The sequence below is a fragment of the Ascaphus truei genome, chromosome 5 (genome assembly GCF_040206685.1).
Source record: "Ascaphus truei isolate aAscTru1 chromosome 5, aAscTru1.hap1, whole genome shotgun sequence".
NCBI lineage: Eukaryota > Metazoa > Chordata > Amphibia > Anura > Ascaphidae > Ascaphus > Ascaphus truei.
This window is the reverse complement of record NC_134487.1, coordinates 236,751,436-236,771,971: the sequence shown is the minus strand read 5'-3', so window position 1 is coordinate 236,771,971 and position 20,536 is coordinate 236,751,436. Positions and strand designations below refer to the sequence as shown.

The 20,536-nt window shown below is 43.6% G+C and overlaps 1 protein-coding gene across 5 annotated transcripts in view; it reads right to left on the bottom strand.

Annotated features, from left to right (window-relative positions):
• LOC142495794 (zinc metalloproteinase-disintegrin-like VMP-III) overlaps positions 1 to 20,536 on the bottom strand; it is a 240,258-nt gene that overhangs the window by 104,777 nt on the left and 114,945 nt on the right. For all 5 annotated transcript variants that reach the window (XR_012801815.1, XM_075601762.1, XM_075601761.1 and 2 more), the window contains one exon: positions 9,882 to 9,984. Coding sequence is in view for 4 of the 5 variants with exons in the window: in XM_075601762.1 (XP_075457877.1) it covers positions 9,882 to 9,984 (103 nt within the window). In the remaining variant the exon portion in view is untranslated. The remainder of the gene's footprint in view (positions 1 to 9,881; positions 9,985 to 20,536) is intronic.

The following is a 20,536-nucleotide window of genomic DNA, read 5'->3' as shown; positions in this document are numbered from 1 at the left end:
ATTTGAACAACTGTTGCCATCTTATCCTCTGTTGCATTAATAGCGGCCCATATCAAATAAGCATAACTTCTGTCAGGTTTTTGGAAAGCGGGCTCCACTTGAACACTCATGTCTCTGTAGAATAGTGTAAGTGAAAATGATCTTTGTCTTTATTTAATACAGTACTGTATGTAAAGCCTAAATTGATACATTTTTTGCAACTCTTCCTTCAGTCTCAAGGACAAGTTACAATACTGTAGCATACTGTACTGGGATAAAGTAACTTTTTTTGTAAACGAAACAACTTGCAAAGCCCACACATTACTTAAGTCATGAGTTTATGCCATCTGGTGGACAAACGAAACATTGCAGCCTAGTAAATTCTTCTCGTTATCATTTAACAGATCAGCCGCCCGTCAGCCAGGCATGAACCGTGGCTGGGAAGGCAAACGCAACGCAGCATGCAAGAGGTGAGCAGCGGCGGATTCCAGGTATCTGCCAGGTACAAACCGGGCATTTGCTCGAATAAAGTGTGTCGGTGCAGTACCACTTCCCCCTTCAGCTCAAGGGACGGGTCTGGTCTGCGGGCAGCACCGGCGTAACACAGGTGCCTTATTTACTTTAATTTTTTCAAGTCGCTTATGAACTTCTTCCTCAGTTAACCAATTGTTCATTAATATGGAGGTTTTGGCTTCCTCCTGCGGCACTACTATTGAAATTGATTCTTCCCTGTTAAACACAGAGGCAAAGAATTTGTTTAATACCTCAGCTTTTTCATTATCTCCAATAATCTGCCTACCCATCTCACTGAAAGGGTCCTATATTTTATTTTCTAATTTTTTTGTTATAAAGGTACATAAAGAACTTTTTAAGGTTGATCTTACTTTCTATTGCAATCCTTTTTTCATTATCCATCTTTGCTAATTTGATTGCCCTTTTGCAATTTTTGTTACATTCCTTATAATAATTCTGATACGATGTCTCCGTCCCTTCTGACTTCAAGAATCTAAACGCCTTCCTCTTCTTGTCTATTTCCTCCCCTATCTGTTTATTTAGCCACATTGGTTTTGACTTATTTCTTTTATACTTTTTACCCATGGGTATACTATATAGACTGCCTCTTTATCTTCTACACTTTTCCCTGCAAAATCATCATCCCAATGTATTACTGTACTTGTAGATTAGTACTCAGTTTATTAAAATCTGCCTTTCTAAAGTTTAAGGTCTTTGTTGAACCCAAGTAATCTGTTTTTTGATCATTTATTTCAAATGAGACCATGTTATGATCACTGTTACCCAAATGTTCCAGGACTTGAATATTTGTTATTACGTCTACATTGTTTGATATTACCAAATCCAGGATTGCCTCTCTCCTGGTTGGTTCTGCAATAATTTGGGTCATATAATTGTCTTTAAGCACCCCCAAAAGCCTGTTCCCTTTTGTTGTAATACTAATCTCATTGCCCCAATCTACTGTACGTCTGGATAATTAAAATCACCCATTATGCAAACATGACCTAGTTTTGATGCCTTCTGCATTTTCAAAAGTATTTTAACTTCCTCAATCTCACCGATATTTGAGTCACGTATTATATAGCTCTTTGTGCTCTTTGAGCACTAATTTCATTTAGATATATAGACACATCACCAATAGTAGTTTAGGGTATAATAATAGTTTTTTAGTTATTATTATTAATATGAGTACACTCATTTAGATAAGTCAACATTCTTATAAGGTAATATTTCTTATCATTGATATATCTACATTTAACGGATACACACATTTAGGTACTGGACACTGTGCCTTTCAAGGATTATACCATTGTACAGATACCTGTATATACAATATTGGAGTACAGAGATCCATAGGGTATAGGAATTGCATATTGTACATTTTGGACAACATTGGTTCCAGAGTCATACATTACTAGTTCTGTTTATATAGGATTTATTAATGCTGTGGGATGTCAACATTTCCTTTATTTAAACAGCATAGATGTTTGATATTCACATAATATTCATGTTATAACATTGTATATTATTTGTTTACATGTTTGTTTTTTGTTGTTTTTAGTTATGTTTTCATGTTATTTGTTTAATGTTTGTATTTTTTGCTGAGGTACCAAGCAGATGAGATATCTCTACTGCGCATGTCCGGGACTTTCAAATTGGTGCATTGTACCTTTTAATTTGAACTATACGTACATGGACGCATAGGGACTAAGTTATCATATAAACACCCCTGAGGAAGGAAGCTGCATCTTCCGAAACGCGTAGGGTGGTCCCACGTATACACTGCCTCACTATCTGCTGAGTGCCCCACTGACCTTTCTTGGATAATCCCCCCTCCCGAGCCAAGCGCGAACGAATCTGTTGTTACCATCCCGCAGTACTGCGGGCCAGGGATTTGGCGAATCTGCAGCTGGCGGTCCACAGTAGCATTTCTCATGCACACGTGCAACAAGCGGCGGGAGTAGGATATCCAAAGCCGCAGACGTCTGTCCCAGCGGAAGCAGGGTGTTGCTCCTCCTCGAGCCGAAGCCAACACCAACATGCTATCAATGCCAGTGAGGAGTGCACGGAGCTGATCGGCCACAGTTGAGAGGGGATACTCTCTGATAATCCACTGCCAGCTATCTACCATCTTCTGGTAAGCGGGTACTTCAGCTACAGCAGGATTATACTTGTGGGACCCTTAACACTTATATTCATTTTTAATTGTGTTTATTAACGGTATTGATTTATTGTGTTATATTAAATGTGTTTTATTTAACTATATCTGTTTGCTCTCAGCATTTATTGTTTGTGTTTGTTTATTGTGGTCACAGTATTACAGTAGGTGTTATACAGTATTACACTATGTATTTCTATTTATTTTCGTTTCATGTCTGATCATCTACATGTGGAGTATTCTATCAGATCAGCCAGCATCATCACTTCTGGTTGTATATATCCTTTATACACTGGCGACCAACTTTATTCTTACTTGGCTAGCTCCGCGAATTTCAGAGGATCCCGGTGATGTGCGGTTTTGTGTCGTTTGCTCCCGGGGTATATAGCGTTATATTCGCGGCAGTGATTTAAGTATTTTATTCCGGCTGGCTGCAATACTGCAATGCCGTGTAAAAACGCATGGGGCGATTGCGAGCTGTTGTCTTTGAAGCCGAGAAATTCATGAATTGTAATGCAGTATATACTGTGTATATACAGTATAACAACAACCCCTATAACCCCTAACATACACATACAGTACTGTATATGCACATCAATGATACTATAGGCCGGGTGGGCGAGATATGTTTGCAGCAGAGAGAGAACCGCTTCTCTCCCTGCGCAAACATCGGCACATTAAAAATTATTTAAAATACATTTTTATTCATAGTGTAGATGTGCAGGGGGTCTCCGGAGCTGAACCGCGTTGGTTTCAGGTCGGGGGACCCACTGCTCCCCGAGATACAGCCCCCTTTATGAGGTGCCGGTATCCCTCTGCGTTTAAAGGGCCCGATCACGTGACCGCGACATGTAAACAAATCAGAGGGATACCGGCATGCAGATGAGCATACAGTTGTATTTGCATATTTGCTTTCCTGTGGAGGGTTTTTTTACTCACCATAACTTAACTCAGTATTATGGTATATCCTATCCCATAGCCTCTTATGCATATCCAGTTAAAATCAACCCCACACTGATGAGACCCATCAAGGTCGAAACAGCTGTGTAGCTGAGACTGTGCCCCCTTGGCCTTGAGTCATCGTTCCGGAAGGGACTTAAGACTCATGCTGCTATTAGGGGGGTACGCCATCTCAGGCACCGGGAGGTGATCAAGAGCGGACAAGGAGGGAGAGAGAGATGGTGAAGGGCTGGCGCCTTGGCCTTGAGGGATCGTCCTGATGGACTAAACCCCCTCGCTGCTTTTGGGGTGCCGCACCAGATCCTTGACGGTCGGACAGATGGAGCATGACAGATTGAGCGCAGGGGGCGGTCAGGAGCGGACAAGCACATGAGCAGGAGAGAGTGACGGGCCGACGCCTTTGCCTGGGGGGATCGCCATAATAGGCTAAACCCCCCTGCTGCTATTAGGGCGTCGCACCGAAGCTCAGGATGACGAGGACAAAGACGGCGGCGATGGAGAACCGAAAGCAGACCATCAGATTCCTGGTGGTTGAGGCGGAGAGAGCCCGGGTGAGACTCCAGTATATCGTGGAGGAGATCTTGATTGACCTGGTGGAGATGAAGATTGCACAAGTCTACTGTCTGCAGGACTTCCAGGAAGAGGGAATCTTTGATGTGACCTTCCGCAAGGAGGAGGACTGCTTGAGTGCATATGAAAGATGCAAGAAAAACGCGAGTGACCAGAGGATGAAGGGGATCAGTGTTATCCCAAGTTTTTTGTTGGAGGAAAGAAGCATAATTGTGCACATGTATGATCCTTTTGTGAAGAAGGAGGAGATAGCCTTGTTTTTGAGACATTATTGTGCAACTGTAAGAGATGGTGAAGAACTTTTGAATTGCTATGGGATATTTAATGGCAAGCGGGAATTTCACGTACGTCTAAGACCGGACCCAGCATGTGCAGGGGGAGTGATGCACCCCCCTGCTGTTTTCAAGGTGGGTGGGAAAAAAGGCTTTTTGGAATATTGGGGCCAACCCAAGAGATGTAAGAACTGTCAACAATATGGACATTTGGAAGAGAGATGTGGGGAGGTGGGAATGGTGTGTCACAACTGTGGTAAAGAGGGTCACATGGCTGCAAAATGCAGAGTACAAAAGAAATGTGACTTTTGCTATGAGTCTGGACATTTGGCGAGAAAGTGTTTAAAGAAGAGTGAGATTTGGTGCACAAAAAGGACAAGTACGATGTCATCAATTGTGGGTAATCGTGCTAGACAAATGACGAGACAGAGTCCGGAAAAGACTAATGTACAGGTGCAGAATAGTGAGAAAGGTCAACTCAGAGGTTATGTCAGTGAGGATGGAAAGGGAAAAGAAGGAGAGGCGGGAAAAGTTTTGGAGTTTGTGAGTGAAATATTGTGTGAGTCTGAAGAGAAGGAAGTATATCAGCTTACAACAGAGGAGAGGTTATTTTGTGACTTTCTGTGTGATTATAAAGAGAATGAAGAATGTCAGCCTAGAGTAGAGGAGGAGGTAGAGGTTGAGAGGGGAAGTAAGAAGGGTCTTTCTGTGGAAAGGGAAAAGTTAGTGGAGGAAGTCTGTGAGGACGATTGGATAATTAGACATGCAGCAGAGGTAGAAGCAGCATCCTGTAAAGCAAAAGAAGAGGAGAGGAGGAGAAAAGAGTTTTGTTCAGGGGAAGAGGTGGAAAAAGTTTTGGAGTTTGTGGGGATTGTAAATGGGGAGGAAATAATGGAATGGGTGTATGTTAAAAAGCAGGAAAAGCAGAAAAAACAGAAAAAGAAAGCAAAAATAAAGAAAGGAGGTTTAGAAAAGGAATAGAGGTATAACATTATGTAAAGAAATGAAGAGGAAAAAGAGAAAGAAAATGTAATGAGAATAGTATATATAGGGAGAATATGAGAATCTAGGTGGTGTTAGTTGAAGGTGTGGAAAAGTGGTTTTGTTGTTGTGTGTTTAGAAGGAAAAGCTGTGGAATGACAAGATAAATTCTGACCTTTTTTGTAAAGAAAGTAATGTATTTACAGTATGTGTTTTTGAAGAAATGTAATTATGTGATTTATTATCTTTTGGAAAAGTTCTCATTTTCTGTTTGTACATATATGTGATGTGAATAAAACATTAAAAAAAAAAAAAAAAAAAAGTCGAAACAGCTGTCTGTGGGTGGTTTTCTGGGTATGCACCTTAACCCTGGCTGTGCTCAAAGCTGTGACCATGCAGCAAGCTTAAGCCTATAGGGAACCATGTTAAAAATGGTTTTTGAGGCAAAAAGTGACACTGTGTGCTCATTTGCATGTCATTTCCCAGAATCCCTTGCTGCAGTGGAAGTGCTGTATGCTGGGTGATAATGGGGAAAGGCGGGGTTGCAGACCTGCCTAAGACATGCAGATGAGCATACAGTTGTATTTGCATATTTGCTTTCCTGTGGAGGGTTTTTGTCACTTTTTTTACTCACCATAACTTAACTCAGTATTATGGTATATCCTATCCCATAGCCTCTTATGCATATCCAGTTAAAATCAACCCCACACTGATGAGACCCATCAAGGTCAAAACAGCTGTCTGTGGGTGGTATTCTGGGTATGCACCTTAACCTTGGCTGTGCTCAAAGCTGTGACCATGCAGCAAGCTTAAGCCTATAGGGAACCATGTTAAAAATGGTTTTTGAGGCAAAAAGTGACACTGTGTGCTCATTTGCATGTCATTTCCCAGAATCCCTTGCTGCAGTGGAAGTGCTGTATGCTGGGTGATAATGGGGAAAGGCGGGGTTGCAGACCTGCCTAAGACATGCAGATGAGCATACAGTTGTATTTGCATATATATATATATATATATATATATATATATATATATATATATATATATCTATACATATACATATATATACTGCATTACAATTCATGAATTTATGCCATCTGGCGGTCACGCGAAGCATTGCAGCCTAGTAAATTCTGAACCATTATCAATTAACACATCAACCGCGCGTCAGCCGTGTAATGCGCCTGGCTTGGAAACGCAAAAGGAGCCCGGCATGCTCCGGGTGAACAGAGTGGCATTCCAGGAACATGCCAGGTACATGCCAGTTATTAGTAAGAATAAAAGCTGCCGCAGCAGTATACTGTATGTATGTATTTTATGCATGCTGAACGCCAGAGATATAATATTCCTTCACTACATGTGTATACCCAGAGTATTAATATAAGGGTAAAATCACCCCACACGGCATGTTCCTATGTATACACTACCGACACACTTTATCCTAGCAGGGCTAGTTCCGCAAGCCGGGGGATGCCCCGGCTTGCTAGCCCCACTCCCTCGGCGTGCCGCGCGTCACCGATGCGCGGTCACGCGTCATCGGGTGTCAGCGCCCCCTGCACGCACGTCCAGGGCTCCCAGAGGGAGCCCTGGTGTCCCGCGATCGCGGGACGGCGGCAGGGGGTTCCGGGGGACCCGGCGGACCCGGCAGCGGTAGGGAGAGCGCCCCGATCGGAGGGCGCTCTTCCGCTGCTTTGGCGCGCGCCCGGCACCCTCCGGCGCGCGCCAGGTTACTGCTGCTGCCGAGAACGGGCAAATGCTCGAATAAACTCGGCCGCAGCAGTACACAGTGTAATACAGTGCAATATATAGCACCGCACTGTAGGTGTCACCCCCACAATGTATGTCCCTGTGTATACAACAAATATTAATATAGAGCACATGCAATGCATGTCCCTGTATATATATTTTGAATATATAGCGCGCACACATTGCACATGACAGAATGCACACCAAGAATTAACCCGTTGAGTGCCAGAGGGGTCACAGCCCCTCTGGCAGAGTGTAGTCACATGATCACAGGTAGGGCCACCGACAGGGAGAGGACAGCTGGATCAGGTGTCCTGGGCCCAGTGGCTGTGGGGGGGCCCAGCCGGCGCTGCAAGTTGGGCCCAACATCTGGCCAGGCTCGGCTGCCGGTCCTCTTGTGGCCGTGCCCTGGCTTTTCTTCAGCAGCAGACAAGGCTGCAGACATTTCCCAGGGCCCATTTCACACCACACAAGCCCCGTGTATTTCCCACGCTCTTCCCGTGTATTTCCACGCTCTTCCCATGTATTTCTCTACCCTCTGTCTCACTCCCTCTTCCTCACTCACCCCCTCCCATCAATTTCTCTCCCCTGCGTCTCACTCTTACTCCATCTTTTCCTCACTCAGTCCCACCTCCCACTTGCCCCACCTTCCGCCAATTACCCCTCTCACTCAATCAACACCATAAAATACATACCAAAAAATTCCACCCCCTAAATACATACAGCTCCACCCTCAATACATAATAAAAATAACCCCCCCCACATATAAAAAATACCCCCCACACCCGCAATACATTTAAAAAGTACCCCACCCCCCAATACATATTGAAAAAAAACAGACTTACCTTGTGGATAGTCAGGCAGGTTCCGGTGTCTGCAGGGGGCCCGGCCAGCTGGCACTGCAAGTTGTGCCCGACCTTTGGCAAGGCCTGGCTGCCGGTTCTCGCATGACCCTCCCTCAGCTGCAGGCCTCTTCCTCACTCTATCCCACACGAGCTTCCAACGCTGGCACACATTGGGCCTCCCTCTAATGCCAGCGTCCGCCGGAAGCTGGGCCAAGTTTACTTCCTGCACACTGACGTCACAGAGGCCAGTCATGTGCCAGCATTGGAAGCTCGGAGTGGGACAGAGTGAGGATGAGACCTGCAGCTGAGGGAGAGCCCGGGCCCTGCCGCGAAAGGACTGATAGCTGGGCCTGGCCAGAGGTCGGGCCCAACTTGCAGCGCTGGCTGTGCCCCCCCACTGCCACTGGGCCTAAGACACCTGTTCCCACTCTCCCCCCCCTGTCGGCGTCCCTGGCTGCCGAGCGTGGGACAGAGTGAGGAAGAGGTTTGCAGCTGAAGGAGAGCAAGGGCACGGTCGCGAGAGAACCAGCAGTCAGGCCCAGCCTGATCATCACAAGCCAAGTCTGTCTTTCTTATATAAGAATTGGGGGGAGGGGGTATTTTTTATATGTATTGGGGGGTGAATTTTCAATATGTATTGGGGTGGGGTGTATTTTTATTATGTATTGGGTTTGGGGGGTGGGTATATTTTTATTATGTATTGGGGTGTGTGATTATATGAATTTAGGGGGGTGGTTTCTTTTGGTATGTATTTTGTGGAGGGGCTTGAGTGAGAGTGGGGTAATTGATGGAAAGTGGGGGCGTGTGAGAGGAGATAGGGGGGAGGGAGTGAGTGAGGAAAAGAGGGAATAAGGGTGATGCAGGGAGAGCAAAACATGCGAGGCGGGGGGAGAGTGAGAGGGGGTGAGTGAAGAAGAGGAAGTGAGACGGAGGGGTGAGAAATACATGGGAAGAGGGTGGGAAACAGAGCTCATGAGGAGTGAAATGGGGCAGGGGCTCATAATACTACTGGGGGGAGGGGGGGAGGGAAGAGGGGCTGATGTAAATCTAGTCCTATGCCCTTGGAAATCTGTCTGCGGCCCTGACCACGGGGGGCTGCTTTGCAGGAAATGGAAGAGGAAGAGTCCCCCATTTCTTCACTAGGCATATTACGTCCTGTGCTCCATGGGTTGCAGGACGCTAAGCGGCAAAAAAAAACTCCATTGGGCATGACGCAGTCACTAGATCATGGGACCTCCAGAGTGCCAGTTACCATCACATATTGACTGCGCCCACAAGGTTAATAGGTGCATTTCCCCCCAATATGTCCTGTATGGAAAGTGATTTCCATGTGATGACCTTTAAAAGCAGAACAACATTATTATTATTATTTTTTTAGCTGTTTTGATTTATTTTTTATTTCAAAAAGTCCAAAGCCTGCATTAGTGCATCCATATGTCAACCTCAGCTGCTTATTCTCATTTTCTCCACTCCACCAGGCAGCACAGAGCTTTTTTCATGAAGACTACAAAGGATCTCATCAGGAAAAAGTGTCTGATCTTAATCTTGTCAGATGTAGAGATGTGGCAATTTGAGCTTAACTAATTTCACGAAATAAAACGGATTAGAAACAATAGGTTTTGGCATGATTTTGGGGAATATACTACACTGTTAAAAAAATAAAGAAAAATTGATGAGCAAAGAAAAAAAAAACTAAAGAAAACATGAAAATAGACTTCAGTTCCTAGTTCTAGTACGGGGAAGAAATCTTTATAAAATAAAAAAAATAATCACACAGGGGAAAATGCCCTTTTTATATACTGTACTGCCTCATAATGAGTGAGGCGATGTGAGTGGTTACGGGTTTCAGTGGGTACTCACTTGGCTGCACATGGAAGGAAGGTGCCCTCAGACTGCAGACAGTGCCCATAGCCAACACCTCTCTTGTTTATGTCAAAACAGGTATCATCAGCCACTACAGAACCTAAAGTAAACAAGAGAAGAGTTATATACAGAGAAAATCAAATTCATTACATAACTCCACTGACTTTCATAGGATCCTCTCTACAGAAAATTATTCCACCATAGACAATAGGATCCCATCTATAAAGAATGATTTGTCCCTATAGGCTTTCATTGGATCCCCCCTACAAGCAATTATTTGACTGTATAGACTTTCATGGGATCCCTCACTATAGGAAATTATTTCCCCCATAAACATTCATGGGATCTTGTCTTATAAGGGGCCTATTTAGGATGCCTCGATAAGTGACTTAACGCTTGTTAAGTGCACTTTCCAAGCGATTTAGCATGTGTAGCTATTTAGAAAGCTTTGACATTGCTTGTAAACGGCTTTTTTTTATACAAGCGTTATCCCCCTTGCTCTGACAAGCCATGCAGAGTAGCTCAAAAAATGCAGAAACTTACTAACTGCTATTGAAGTAGCTCCGAGATGCAAACCATGGGTTAAACACGTTCATTATTTTGCGCCACCTCAAGGGTGATGAAATACTGTAGGATTAGCGATTTGAATAGGAGGAAGTAGAATTTATTTTTACTACATAGGATTGAAGCTGGGGGTGTCTGGAGCTGATCTGCATTCATTTTAGCTCCGGAGACCCCTTCTTCAATCATCAGTGGCTAACCGCTAAAGGTGATGAAGGGGTTAAATAGCAGTACCTGGTTTGTTGGTGGTAGAGAGGGTGGGTGAAGGTTGTAGTTGCCCCAGGGTTGGTGTTTAGGCCTCCTGGGGGGGGGGGGCGTTGTGGGAGGGGTTAACCCCCAGATTACCTTACCGGTAGTAACGGCTAAGGTAATTAAGGAGTTAACCCCTCCCGCTACCCACCTGGAGGCCTAAACACCCACCATGGGGGAAAGTACCCCATTCACTCACACCCTGTACCACCAACACCACACACAGGAATGCGCAATCGCCCTATTTGCCAAATATGGCTAATAGCGCTTTAGCCCATTCAAATATACAATACATTGCAATGAAATAAAATACAATACAAATTAAAATACTATACTAACCCTTTATTCCATTGATTCTCACTGTTCATTATCTATGCCCTTTGACAATCAATGGGCACCATACTACCCCCCGAAACCGCCACACACACACAGTAATAGGCAAAAGCCTTATTAGCCAGATCAGGCAAATAGCGCTTTAACTCATTCAAAAGCAATCACTAGCCAGCAACCCTATAGTAAATAAAAGTAGTACTTACCCCTGCCAGGGAGAAGGCCATCCTCATCCACATCTTCATTGGCCCCAACATTTAAATAAAAACAATAGCTACTAGCCAGTAACCCCTTAATTACATTAGCAGGTAGTAAGCGCTATGGTAATTAAAGGGTTAACCACTCTCGCTACCCACCAGTGTTCCCCAATCACCCACCTCTTCTACCCCCATCACATACATACATCCACACAATAGCACTATTAGCCAAATATGGCTAATAGGCAAAAGCACTATTTGTGATTGCAAAAATAAAATAAACATTATAATACCATAAAAACAAACACTAGTCAACAAATCCATTGATTGTCACTATGGTTACCTATGCCCTCAAAGGTGGCACAGATAGCCACATTGGCAATCAATGGGCACCCTATCTACCCAAATATGGCTAATAGCGCTTTTGCCCATTAATGATTGCAAAATTAAAAATAAACACTATTAAATTAAATAAACATTACAGTACAATAAAAACAAACAAACACTAGTAACAAATCCATTGATTGCCACTGTGGTTACCTATGACTTCAATGGGGACGGGCACAGATACCAACATTGACAATCAATTGACACTATAGTCCATCAGAGTGCTTCTTACCCTTGCCAGGATGAAGGCACATCCTCCTCATCCAACGGTGGTACCAATCAACTCTTGACCCACGAAACAATGAGCCTCAGCTTGACGTACAGCATGATGCACAGAAGTTCACAATCCTCCATTTGCTTGAAGAGGTCACAGGTCAGTAGATCTTCTTTTCTTCTTTCTGCTCTTCTTTCTTGAACAGGTCCAGCAGATGTTGACACGCTGTCGTTTTCCTGTCAAATGAGATGTGACAGGCTTTATATAAGGCCTGTGACATCACATTTGACAGACACATCAGAATGGTGGATGTACCATGTGTCTAGGCATCAAGTTCTGCAGGGAATGAATTCTCTACCAAACTTGATGGAATCACATGGTACATCCACCAATCCGATTCGTGCCTTCCCTCTATTGGGTGATGTCACGTCACCTTAAAGGGTGGGGAGTACAACCAATCAGGTACCATATGCTTCCCTTCCGCTAAGGTGATGTCAAATCACCCAAAAAAGGGAAGGCATCACATGGTACATCCACCAATCGGATTGGTGGATGTACCATGTGTCTTTCAAATGGGATGTTACAGGCTTTATAAAAGGCCTGTCACATAATATTTGACAGGAAGAAGATGGCGTGTGAACATCTGCTGGATCTCTTCAAGAAAGAAGAAAAGATCTACTCACCGGTTACTTCTCTTTAAGCAACGGATGATCATGAACTTCTGCACATTATGCTGTTCTTCGAGGTGAGGACCCTTGCTTTTTGAATCAAGAGTTGATTGGTGATGCAGTTGGATGAGGAGGATGACCCTTCATCCCGGCAAGGGTAAGAACCATTTTGTGTAAAGGTAGAGGGTGTGCGTGATGGGGGTAGTTGTCCCGGGGAGGGTGGTTAGGGCTCCCGAGTGGGTGGTGGGAGCCGTTAGCCCTTCATTTATCATAGCGGTTACTACACGCAAAGGTAATTAAGGGGTTAGTGGCCAGTAGCTATTGTTTTTATTTTAATGTTGGTGCCACTGAAGACGAGGAGGAGGACGGCCTTCATCCTGGCAGGGATAAGTACAACTTATTTACTGTAGGGTGGCTGGCTATTAATTGTATTTGAATGGGCAAAAGCGCTCTTAGCCAGATACAGTATCTGGCTAATAGGGATTTTGCCCATTACTGTGTGTGTGGGGGTGGGATGGGGAGGAGTTATTGGAGGTAGAGGGGCGGGTAGAAGGTGTGCATTGGTTATAAACAACAGTGACAAATCAATGGATTAAATGCCTAGTGTTTTTTTTTAAAAGTAATGTGCTGTAGTATTTCAGAATGGACAAAAGCGCTATTAGCCACATTTGCCTGATAGGTCTTTTGCCCATTCCTGTGTGTGGGGAGGGGGGGGTTGTTGGTGGTAGAGGGAGTGGGTGAAGGGGGTATTTGTCCCATGGTGTGTGTTTAGGCCTCCGGGGTGGGTAGCGGGAGGGGTTAACGCCTTCATTATCTTAATGGTAGAAACTGCTAAGGTAATGAAGGGGTTACAATAAGAAACAAAGAAGTCCAGAGCAACATCCAATGTGACAAAAATACACAGTGAAATACCTTAATTTTTATCAGTTAGTGTTAGGACCTGCGAATTGGTCATGCCTTGAAGTGGCTCGCAGGCTTATATGCTTTGGCCAAAGGGTTAACTAAATTACCCTTTTTCAAGCGATATATAGGTATTTCACTGTGTATTTTTGTCACATTGGATGTTGCTCTGGACTTCTTTGTTTCTTATTGTAACCCCTTCATTACCTTAGCAGGTACTACATTTAGCCACACCCAGTAGCACTCCTTTTGACACGTGTGTGTGTATATATTTATATAGGCCTCCCGTGATAGCCTCCCGTGATGGTTGTGGGAGTGGTTAACCCCTTCATTAACACACAGATATCCAGCAAGCCCTCAGAAACCCCCCCCAAATTAACACAAAATGTGTGTGTGTGTGTGTGTGTGTGTGTGTGTGTGTGTGTATATATATATATATATATATATAGCTTGCTGGGTATCTGTTTGTTAATGAAGGGGTTAACCATTCCCGCAACCATCACGGGAGGCCTAACCAGCCACCCTTGGGCAACTATAACTTTCACCCACACCTTCTATCTCCAACAAAACCCTTCATTATCTTAGCAGTTAGCCACTAAGGTAATTCAGCTCCTTTTTTATTTTAATTACATAGGATTGAATCAGGGTGTCTCTGGACCTGAACCACATTCATTTGCTTCCCGAGGTACAGGGATTGATTTGTACAAAAAAATGTGATTAAGGCGCTCCTCTATAAAGTGAAAAATAAATAGATATAATGTACTTAAATAGTGATAAATTCTAAATAGTGATTAAATAATACAATCGTATACAAATGTGTTTAAAAAAATAATATAATAGTGATATAATTGCAGCTACAACCCTCTGAAGAGACGGTCCGATTCTCTTTTGGTAGATTTCCAGTGGTGGTTGTGGGGAGGTACCGGCACCCGATACGGAGGACTGTACCTCGGGAATCAGGGGGTACCCGGACCTGAAATTAATGCGGTTTAGGACCAGAGACCCTCAGCTTCAATCCTACGTAATTAAAATAAAAAACAGAGTGTAAGAGCAGTGCAGGGTGATGCAGCTCCTCTCTGCACAGCTCTTCTAGACTGCTGGAGTGAAATCGAACGTGAAGTTCATTTCTCTAATAAAGCAACTACAAACTAGTGCATTATGTCATTTTTGTAACAAACAGTATCTAGCATGCGATTTGTCTTTCTAACTAACGTTTTTGCACACATTTCATACCGTGAGGTATTAACATGCAAACACGTTTGATGCTCCAGTGATAATATTGAAGCTAACTGAATAGGCCCCGAAGATTGAAATGTTTTGGATATATCAATGTCTAAATATATATCCCTTCACAGAAAGAGGGATCAGTTCATATTTAACTTTTCTACTTGCAGGAACTAAGATGATGTGTGTGAATAAATAAATGTCTTTATTTATATAGCGCCTTTAAGGTACAGCACCGACATTGTTTATTGCACTAAATCACGACGGCACGCCGAGATCTACCCCAGCTGCCGCCAGTAACAACCGCGCGCCGCCGCGTTTCCCCCACGCACCCCCCCTCCACTTCGCGCGCAATTTACCTCCCTTCCCGACACCGTACCCGGCTCCTGCTCTGCCCCTCTGCTTCCCCGCACCCCCGCTTACCTTCATTTGATCTCCAGGGGTGTCGGGGAAGCCTTGGGAAGCCGGGGAAGACGGGGAAGCCGGGCGCGCATGTTACTGTGACGTCACAGTGCGCCGCCACGCGCCGCGGCTACCCGCTTCCCAGCCGCATGGAGCCAGCGGCTTTTGCTTCAATAAGCAATGTCGCTACTGTACATAGCGCTTCACAGCAGTAATACACGTGACAATCATATAAATAACAAATAATATCAATAACAGATAATGGGAAGAAGTGCTTCAGACATAAAAGTAACATTTAGGAAAGGTAGTCCCTTCTCCGAAGCTTACAATCTTATTGGTAGGTACAGTAGGAAGAATGTACGAAACAGTAAGAGGGCGTTCTGGTAAGTGCGTCTGCAAGGGGCGAAGGTTTATGTATGAGGTATAAAGTATAAGCCAAAGAGCTACTCATATGCTTCGTTAAGCAGGTGTGTTTTAAGGTTAGTCTTAAAGGTGGATAGAGGGTGCAAGTTGGATATTGAGGGGAAGAGCATTCCAGAGGTGTGGAGCAGTCAGTGAGAAAGGTTTAAAGGCGGGAGAGGGCTTTAGATACAAAAGGGTTAGCGAGAAGACATCCTTGAGCAGAACGCAAGAGTCGGGATGGTGTATAGTGAGAAATTAGGGCCGACATGTAAGGAGGAGCAGAAGAGTCTAAAGCATTAAAAGTGAGGAGGAGGAGGATCGAGTGTGAGATATGGGATTTGATAGGAAACCTGGAGAGAGATTTCAATAGGGGAGACGCTGAGACAGATTTAGGAAAGAGTAGAGTGATTCTGGCAGCAGCGTTTAAGATACTGTAGTGCCGACGAGTATTCAAAACAAATCTGGGGCAATCACCAACAAGACCCAGGTACATGCTGCAACATTTTTGCAGACAGACAATTGGCCCATCGGATTAACAGCGACGGGGGTCCCTGGCAGTCCCATTCAAACTGAATGGGACTGCCAGGGACCACTGCTGTGTTAATCCGATTGGCCATTAGTCTCTGCAGAAATGTCACTGAAATGTTGCAGCATGTACCCATCATGTACCTGGATCTTGTTTTTGATAGCACTAGATTTTCTAAGGCAAGTTTTAGAATACTCGTCGGCGCACCTGTAGATTGTAGGGGAGGCAGGTGAGAGGCAGGATGGCCGGACAGCAGGAGGTTTCAGTAATCAAGACGGGAGATAATGAGGGCCTGTGTCAGAGTTTTATCTGTCGAGCAACAGAGGAAAGGTTGTATCTTTGTAATATTGTGGAGGAAAAACACGACAGGTTTTAGCTACCTTTTGAATGTGAGGGGAGAATATGAGAGAGGAGTCGAGTATGACCCCCTAGGCAACGTGCGTTGTGTATGATAGTACTTCCAACAGTAATGTGGAAGGAGGTAGTAGGGCCAGGTTTGGGAGCAAATATGAGGAGCTTCATTTTTGACATGTTGAATTTAAGTTGGTTGAGGGCCATCCAGGATCATATAGCGGAGAGACATTCATAAACTTCGGTCTGTATAGCAGGTGTTATGTCAAGGGGTGGTCCAACAGTATCAAATGCTGCAGAGAGGTTGAATATGTAATGGTAGCATGGAGATCATTAGTTATTTTAGTGGGGGCTGTTTCAGTGGAGTTAGCAGGGCAGAAGCCAGATTGCAGAGGGTCTAGGAGAGAATAGGTGGTGAGAAAATGGAGCAGTCGAGAGAATACAAAACGTTCAAGGGTTTTAGATGCAAAAGATAGAAGCAGAAATTCACCAGGTGCTCCCATAGGTGTCTTGGCTAAATGAATAAACAGCAATGAACTGCAATAATAAAAACAAAAAGATAATACAGACAGTAACACGATGCAGCTCAACCTTCACTGGGTCAGGGAGAGCAGTTCACCGATGTGGAATACGCAAAACAGAACACACACTAGTAGTGCAACCCTGTCTGAAAAGACTAAAATAGTCCTAATACAAAGGTGCTCTCATGGTAATAAAACAAACAACTGAAACAAAAACCTGATAGTGATGTGATAAAAGCTGATAAAACATATGAATCACAAACAGAGTCAGCACATCACTGTGGCAAGCCGACAGTAACAATGCAGCAAGGTATTAAAAATGCAGCAGTGACAATAAAAAAACACTCAGGGAAGATAATGAGTGAAGGAACAGTGTATTTATGCACATGAGAATAAACAAATGGGGTGCTCCACCCAGTAACCTTCAATCACATAGGTACTGCACCGACACACTTTATTCGAGCAAATACCCAGTATGTACCTGGCAGATACCTGGAATGCGCCGCTCCTCACCTCTGACAAGCCCCGTTGCGTTTGCCTTCCCAGCCTGGGTTCATGCCTGGCTGACGGGCGGCTGATCTGTTAAATGATAATGATTAGGATTTAATAGGCTGCAATGCTTCGCGTGTCTACCAGATGGCATAAATTCATGAATTGTAATGCATTATATATATATATATACTGTGCAGTTTTGCAGCCAGCGGGAATAAAATGCTTCAATCCCTGCTTGGAAAATACCTCAATGCACTCGGGCAGAAAACAGTCACAAACCTCAATACACCCGGGTATACCCGAATTCGTGGGACTAGCCGAGCTCGAATAAAGTGTGTCGCCAGTGTATGAATCCATAAGTATTCCAATCTTAGATGAGGAGTGGGCATATATAAGTAATGACCTGCGAGTCACTGTGGGAATAAAGTCCTCCAAGTACTCAACAATAAGAGTCAAAATAAAGTCTCTTACCCACTCCTGTCGCATCCAAAGTGAGAAGCAGTGGCGTGCCAGCCATGAAGATACATCCAGGAACAGCAAAACAGCAGCAAATGGCGCACAGCCAGGGAGCCAGGTGGTAAAATTCAAACGTCCTTTATTTCAGTACATGACTGGATACAATAAAAACCCCCATGGGGACACAAACGCACCTCCTACGCGTTTCAGACCTGTAGGTCCTTTATCAAGGAGTCTTGATAAAGGACCTACAGGTCCGAAACGCGTAGGAAGTGCGTTTGTGTCCCCATGGGGTTTTTTATTGTATCCAGTCATATACTGAAATAAAGGACGTTTGAATTTTACCACCTGGCTCCCTGGCTGTGCACCATTTGCTGCTGTTTTGCTATATATGCACATGAAACTGCATCAGCGGTAGACAGTGGAAACTCACAGGAATACCCTGGGTAAGGGGATGCAGCAAACAGACAGCGTAATGGTCAAAGGGAGTGTGATCCAACTGGCGTCGCCGGTAGTTCAGAGGGTTCGCTGCGCCTTGCGTCCCCTCCGTTCTCCTCGATCGCAGCACTTCCGGGTAAACCCCCTTCCTACTGGGAGCTCCACGTGACGGCTCCCAATCTCGGTCACAGCAGCAGCAGCAACAGCCAATAACGCAGGGTTCTTTTCTCAACGCGTGACTACTTCCACGTTTCGCCAGCAGCTTCGTCAGGAGTCAAGATGCCCTGGTATTTGCTGTCTGTCTGTTATAACTACACCCTATCAATCCACTGCTCTCTGTGATGTCGCAGCTCCAATCGGAGCTCAGCAGTAAGCAGGCATACAAAAAGTTACCTTATACATACTCTCTATCCCTAATAGACATACATTTTATAAATACTTTAATAAATAAGTTCATAATTAAAACCACAGAAAAAAATCAATAAAATATACTCAATCTAACCACATCACCTAAGACAAAAGAGAAAAACAAAATGTTAAAACATATATATAATTATACAGGCAAAACTTCAATATAAATATATAAAAAGAATATGGGAGAGAACATTCACAGGAAATCATCATCCAGAGTGCTCAGACCATAGCTTCTAAAAACAAAGAAATCCTCAATAGGGGACAGATAAAAAGTGGAACAATTATAAAAAAGCAGCAATATCAATATCGATGTTAAGACCATGGGGCTCAAGGGTCTTTAATTTAAAGATCCAGAAGCTCTCTCTCTGGATGAGTCTCCTGTCTATATCCCCCCTCCAATGTTGTTCAACGCACTCTATTGCCCAAAATTTCAGGCCCGCTGGGTTAGCATTGTGTGCTTTTAAAAAATGTTTCGGCACACTATGCGTCATGATTTTCTTTCTAATATTTCCTATAGCAAGAAAAAATAGAGTAAATACCCCTAGCGATGCTGACCAGGAAATGTCCATGTATTAGAGATGCCTATTATAACATATAAATCTCCATAATTTTCCAAACAAAAACAGTTTGTTGAACTCAGGACTCCAAAATCCACACACTGTTGTCCCTTTAAAACACCACTATCTGAGGACTCCCACTAGCCTGCAATAGGTATATCTTGTGTGGTAGTCAAAGTGGTTGTATGGGAACTGGATGATCACATAAATGAAGTAACAAATATAATAAAGTTACTCACTGCTGACCATGTGGAGATCCTGGTGCTGTCGGCATGCTCCAATGTTGTTCAACACACTCTATTGCCCTAAATTTCAGGCCCGCTGGTTTAGCATTGTGTGCTTTTAAAAAATGTTTCGGCACACTATGAGTCGTGATTTTCTTTCTAATATTCCCAATATGTTTAAGAATGCAGACTCTGAGGGGTCTAATAGTTTTACCTACATATTAGAGATTGGAGGCCACAGGGGCACTCCAAAAGATACACTACAAAATTTGTTCTACAGTTAGCAAATGTGTCCATTTTAAAACATTCTCCTGTTGTGTATGATTTGAAATCTGTTTTATCTACCGAAGCAAAGGCACATGCTTTGCACGAAGTGCATTTAAAAATACCTTTGGGTTTGTTAAGCCAGCCGTCATGTGTTTTAGTTTTAAAAGCACTTGATGCTAGTTTATTTTTTAGGTTCGGTGCCTTTTTAAAAATAACTCTCGTTCTGTCTCCCAAAGTTGCCCCCAGAATCAGGTCTTCTTTTAAAATGTGCCAATGTTTAATAATAATGTTCTTAATCTCTTATCGCTTTTCTATTTTATCTAGTAATAAAAGCAGTCTGATAATCAATTCTATTTTTTGTTTTTTCTTTTGGATATAGCAGAGATTTTCGATCAATCAGATCTGTTTTTTCCACCGCTGATGCAACCACTCTGGTATCATATTTCCTATCGTGGAATTTTTTTTCTAGGATTAGTGCCTGGTTGTGATAATGACTATCGTTACTGCAATTTCTTCATTGGCATTTAAAAAATCAAGAAACTTATTAAGATCTACCTTCCAGATAAAAAAGATTTCGTCTATGTACCTCTGCCAGAGGACCAGGCTCGCACCAAATGGGTTCTAGGACCAAATAAAATCTGATTCCCAACACCCATAAACAGATTCGTGTAGCTTGGTGCGAACCTTGTCCCCATGGCCGTACCGCACTTCTGCAAGTAAAAATCGCCATTAAAAGAAAAATAATTGTGCTCAAGGATAAAATATATATTTTTTAATAAAAATTCGACTTATTCTAGTTTCAAATTGGGATCGCCCAAAAGAGTTTTCCATATTGCGGCAATTCCATGATTATGACTGATGGACGTATAAGG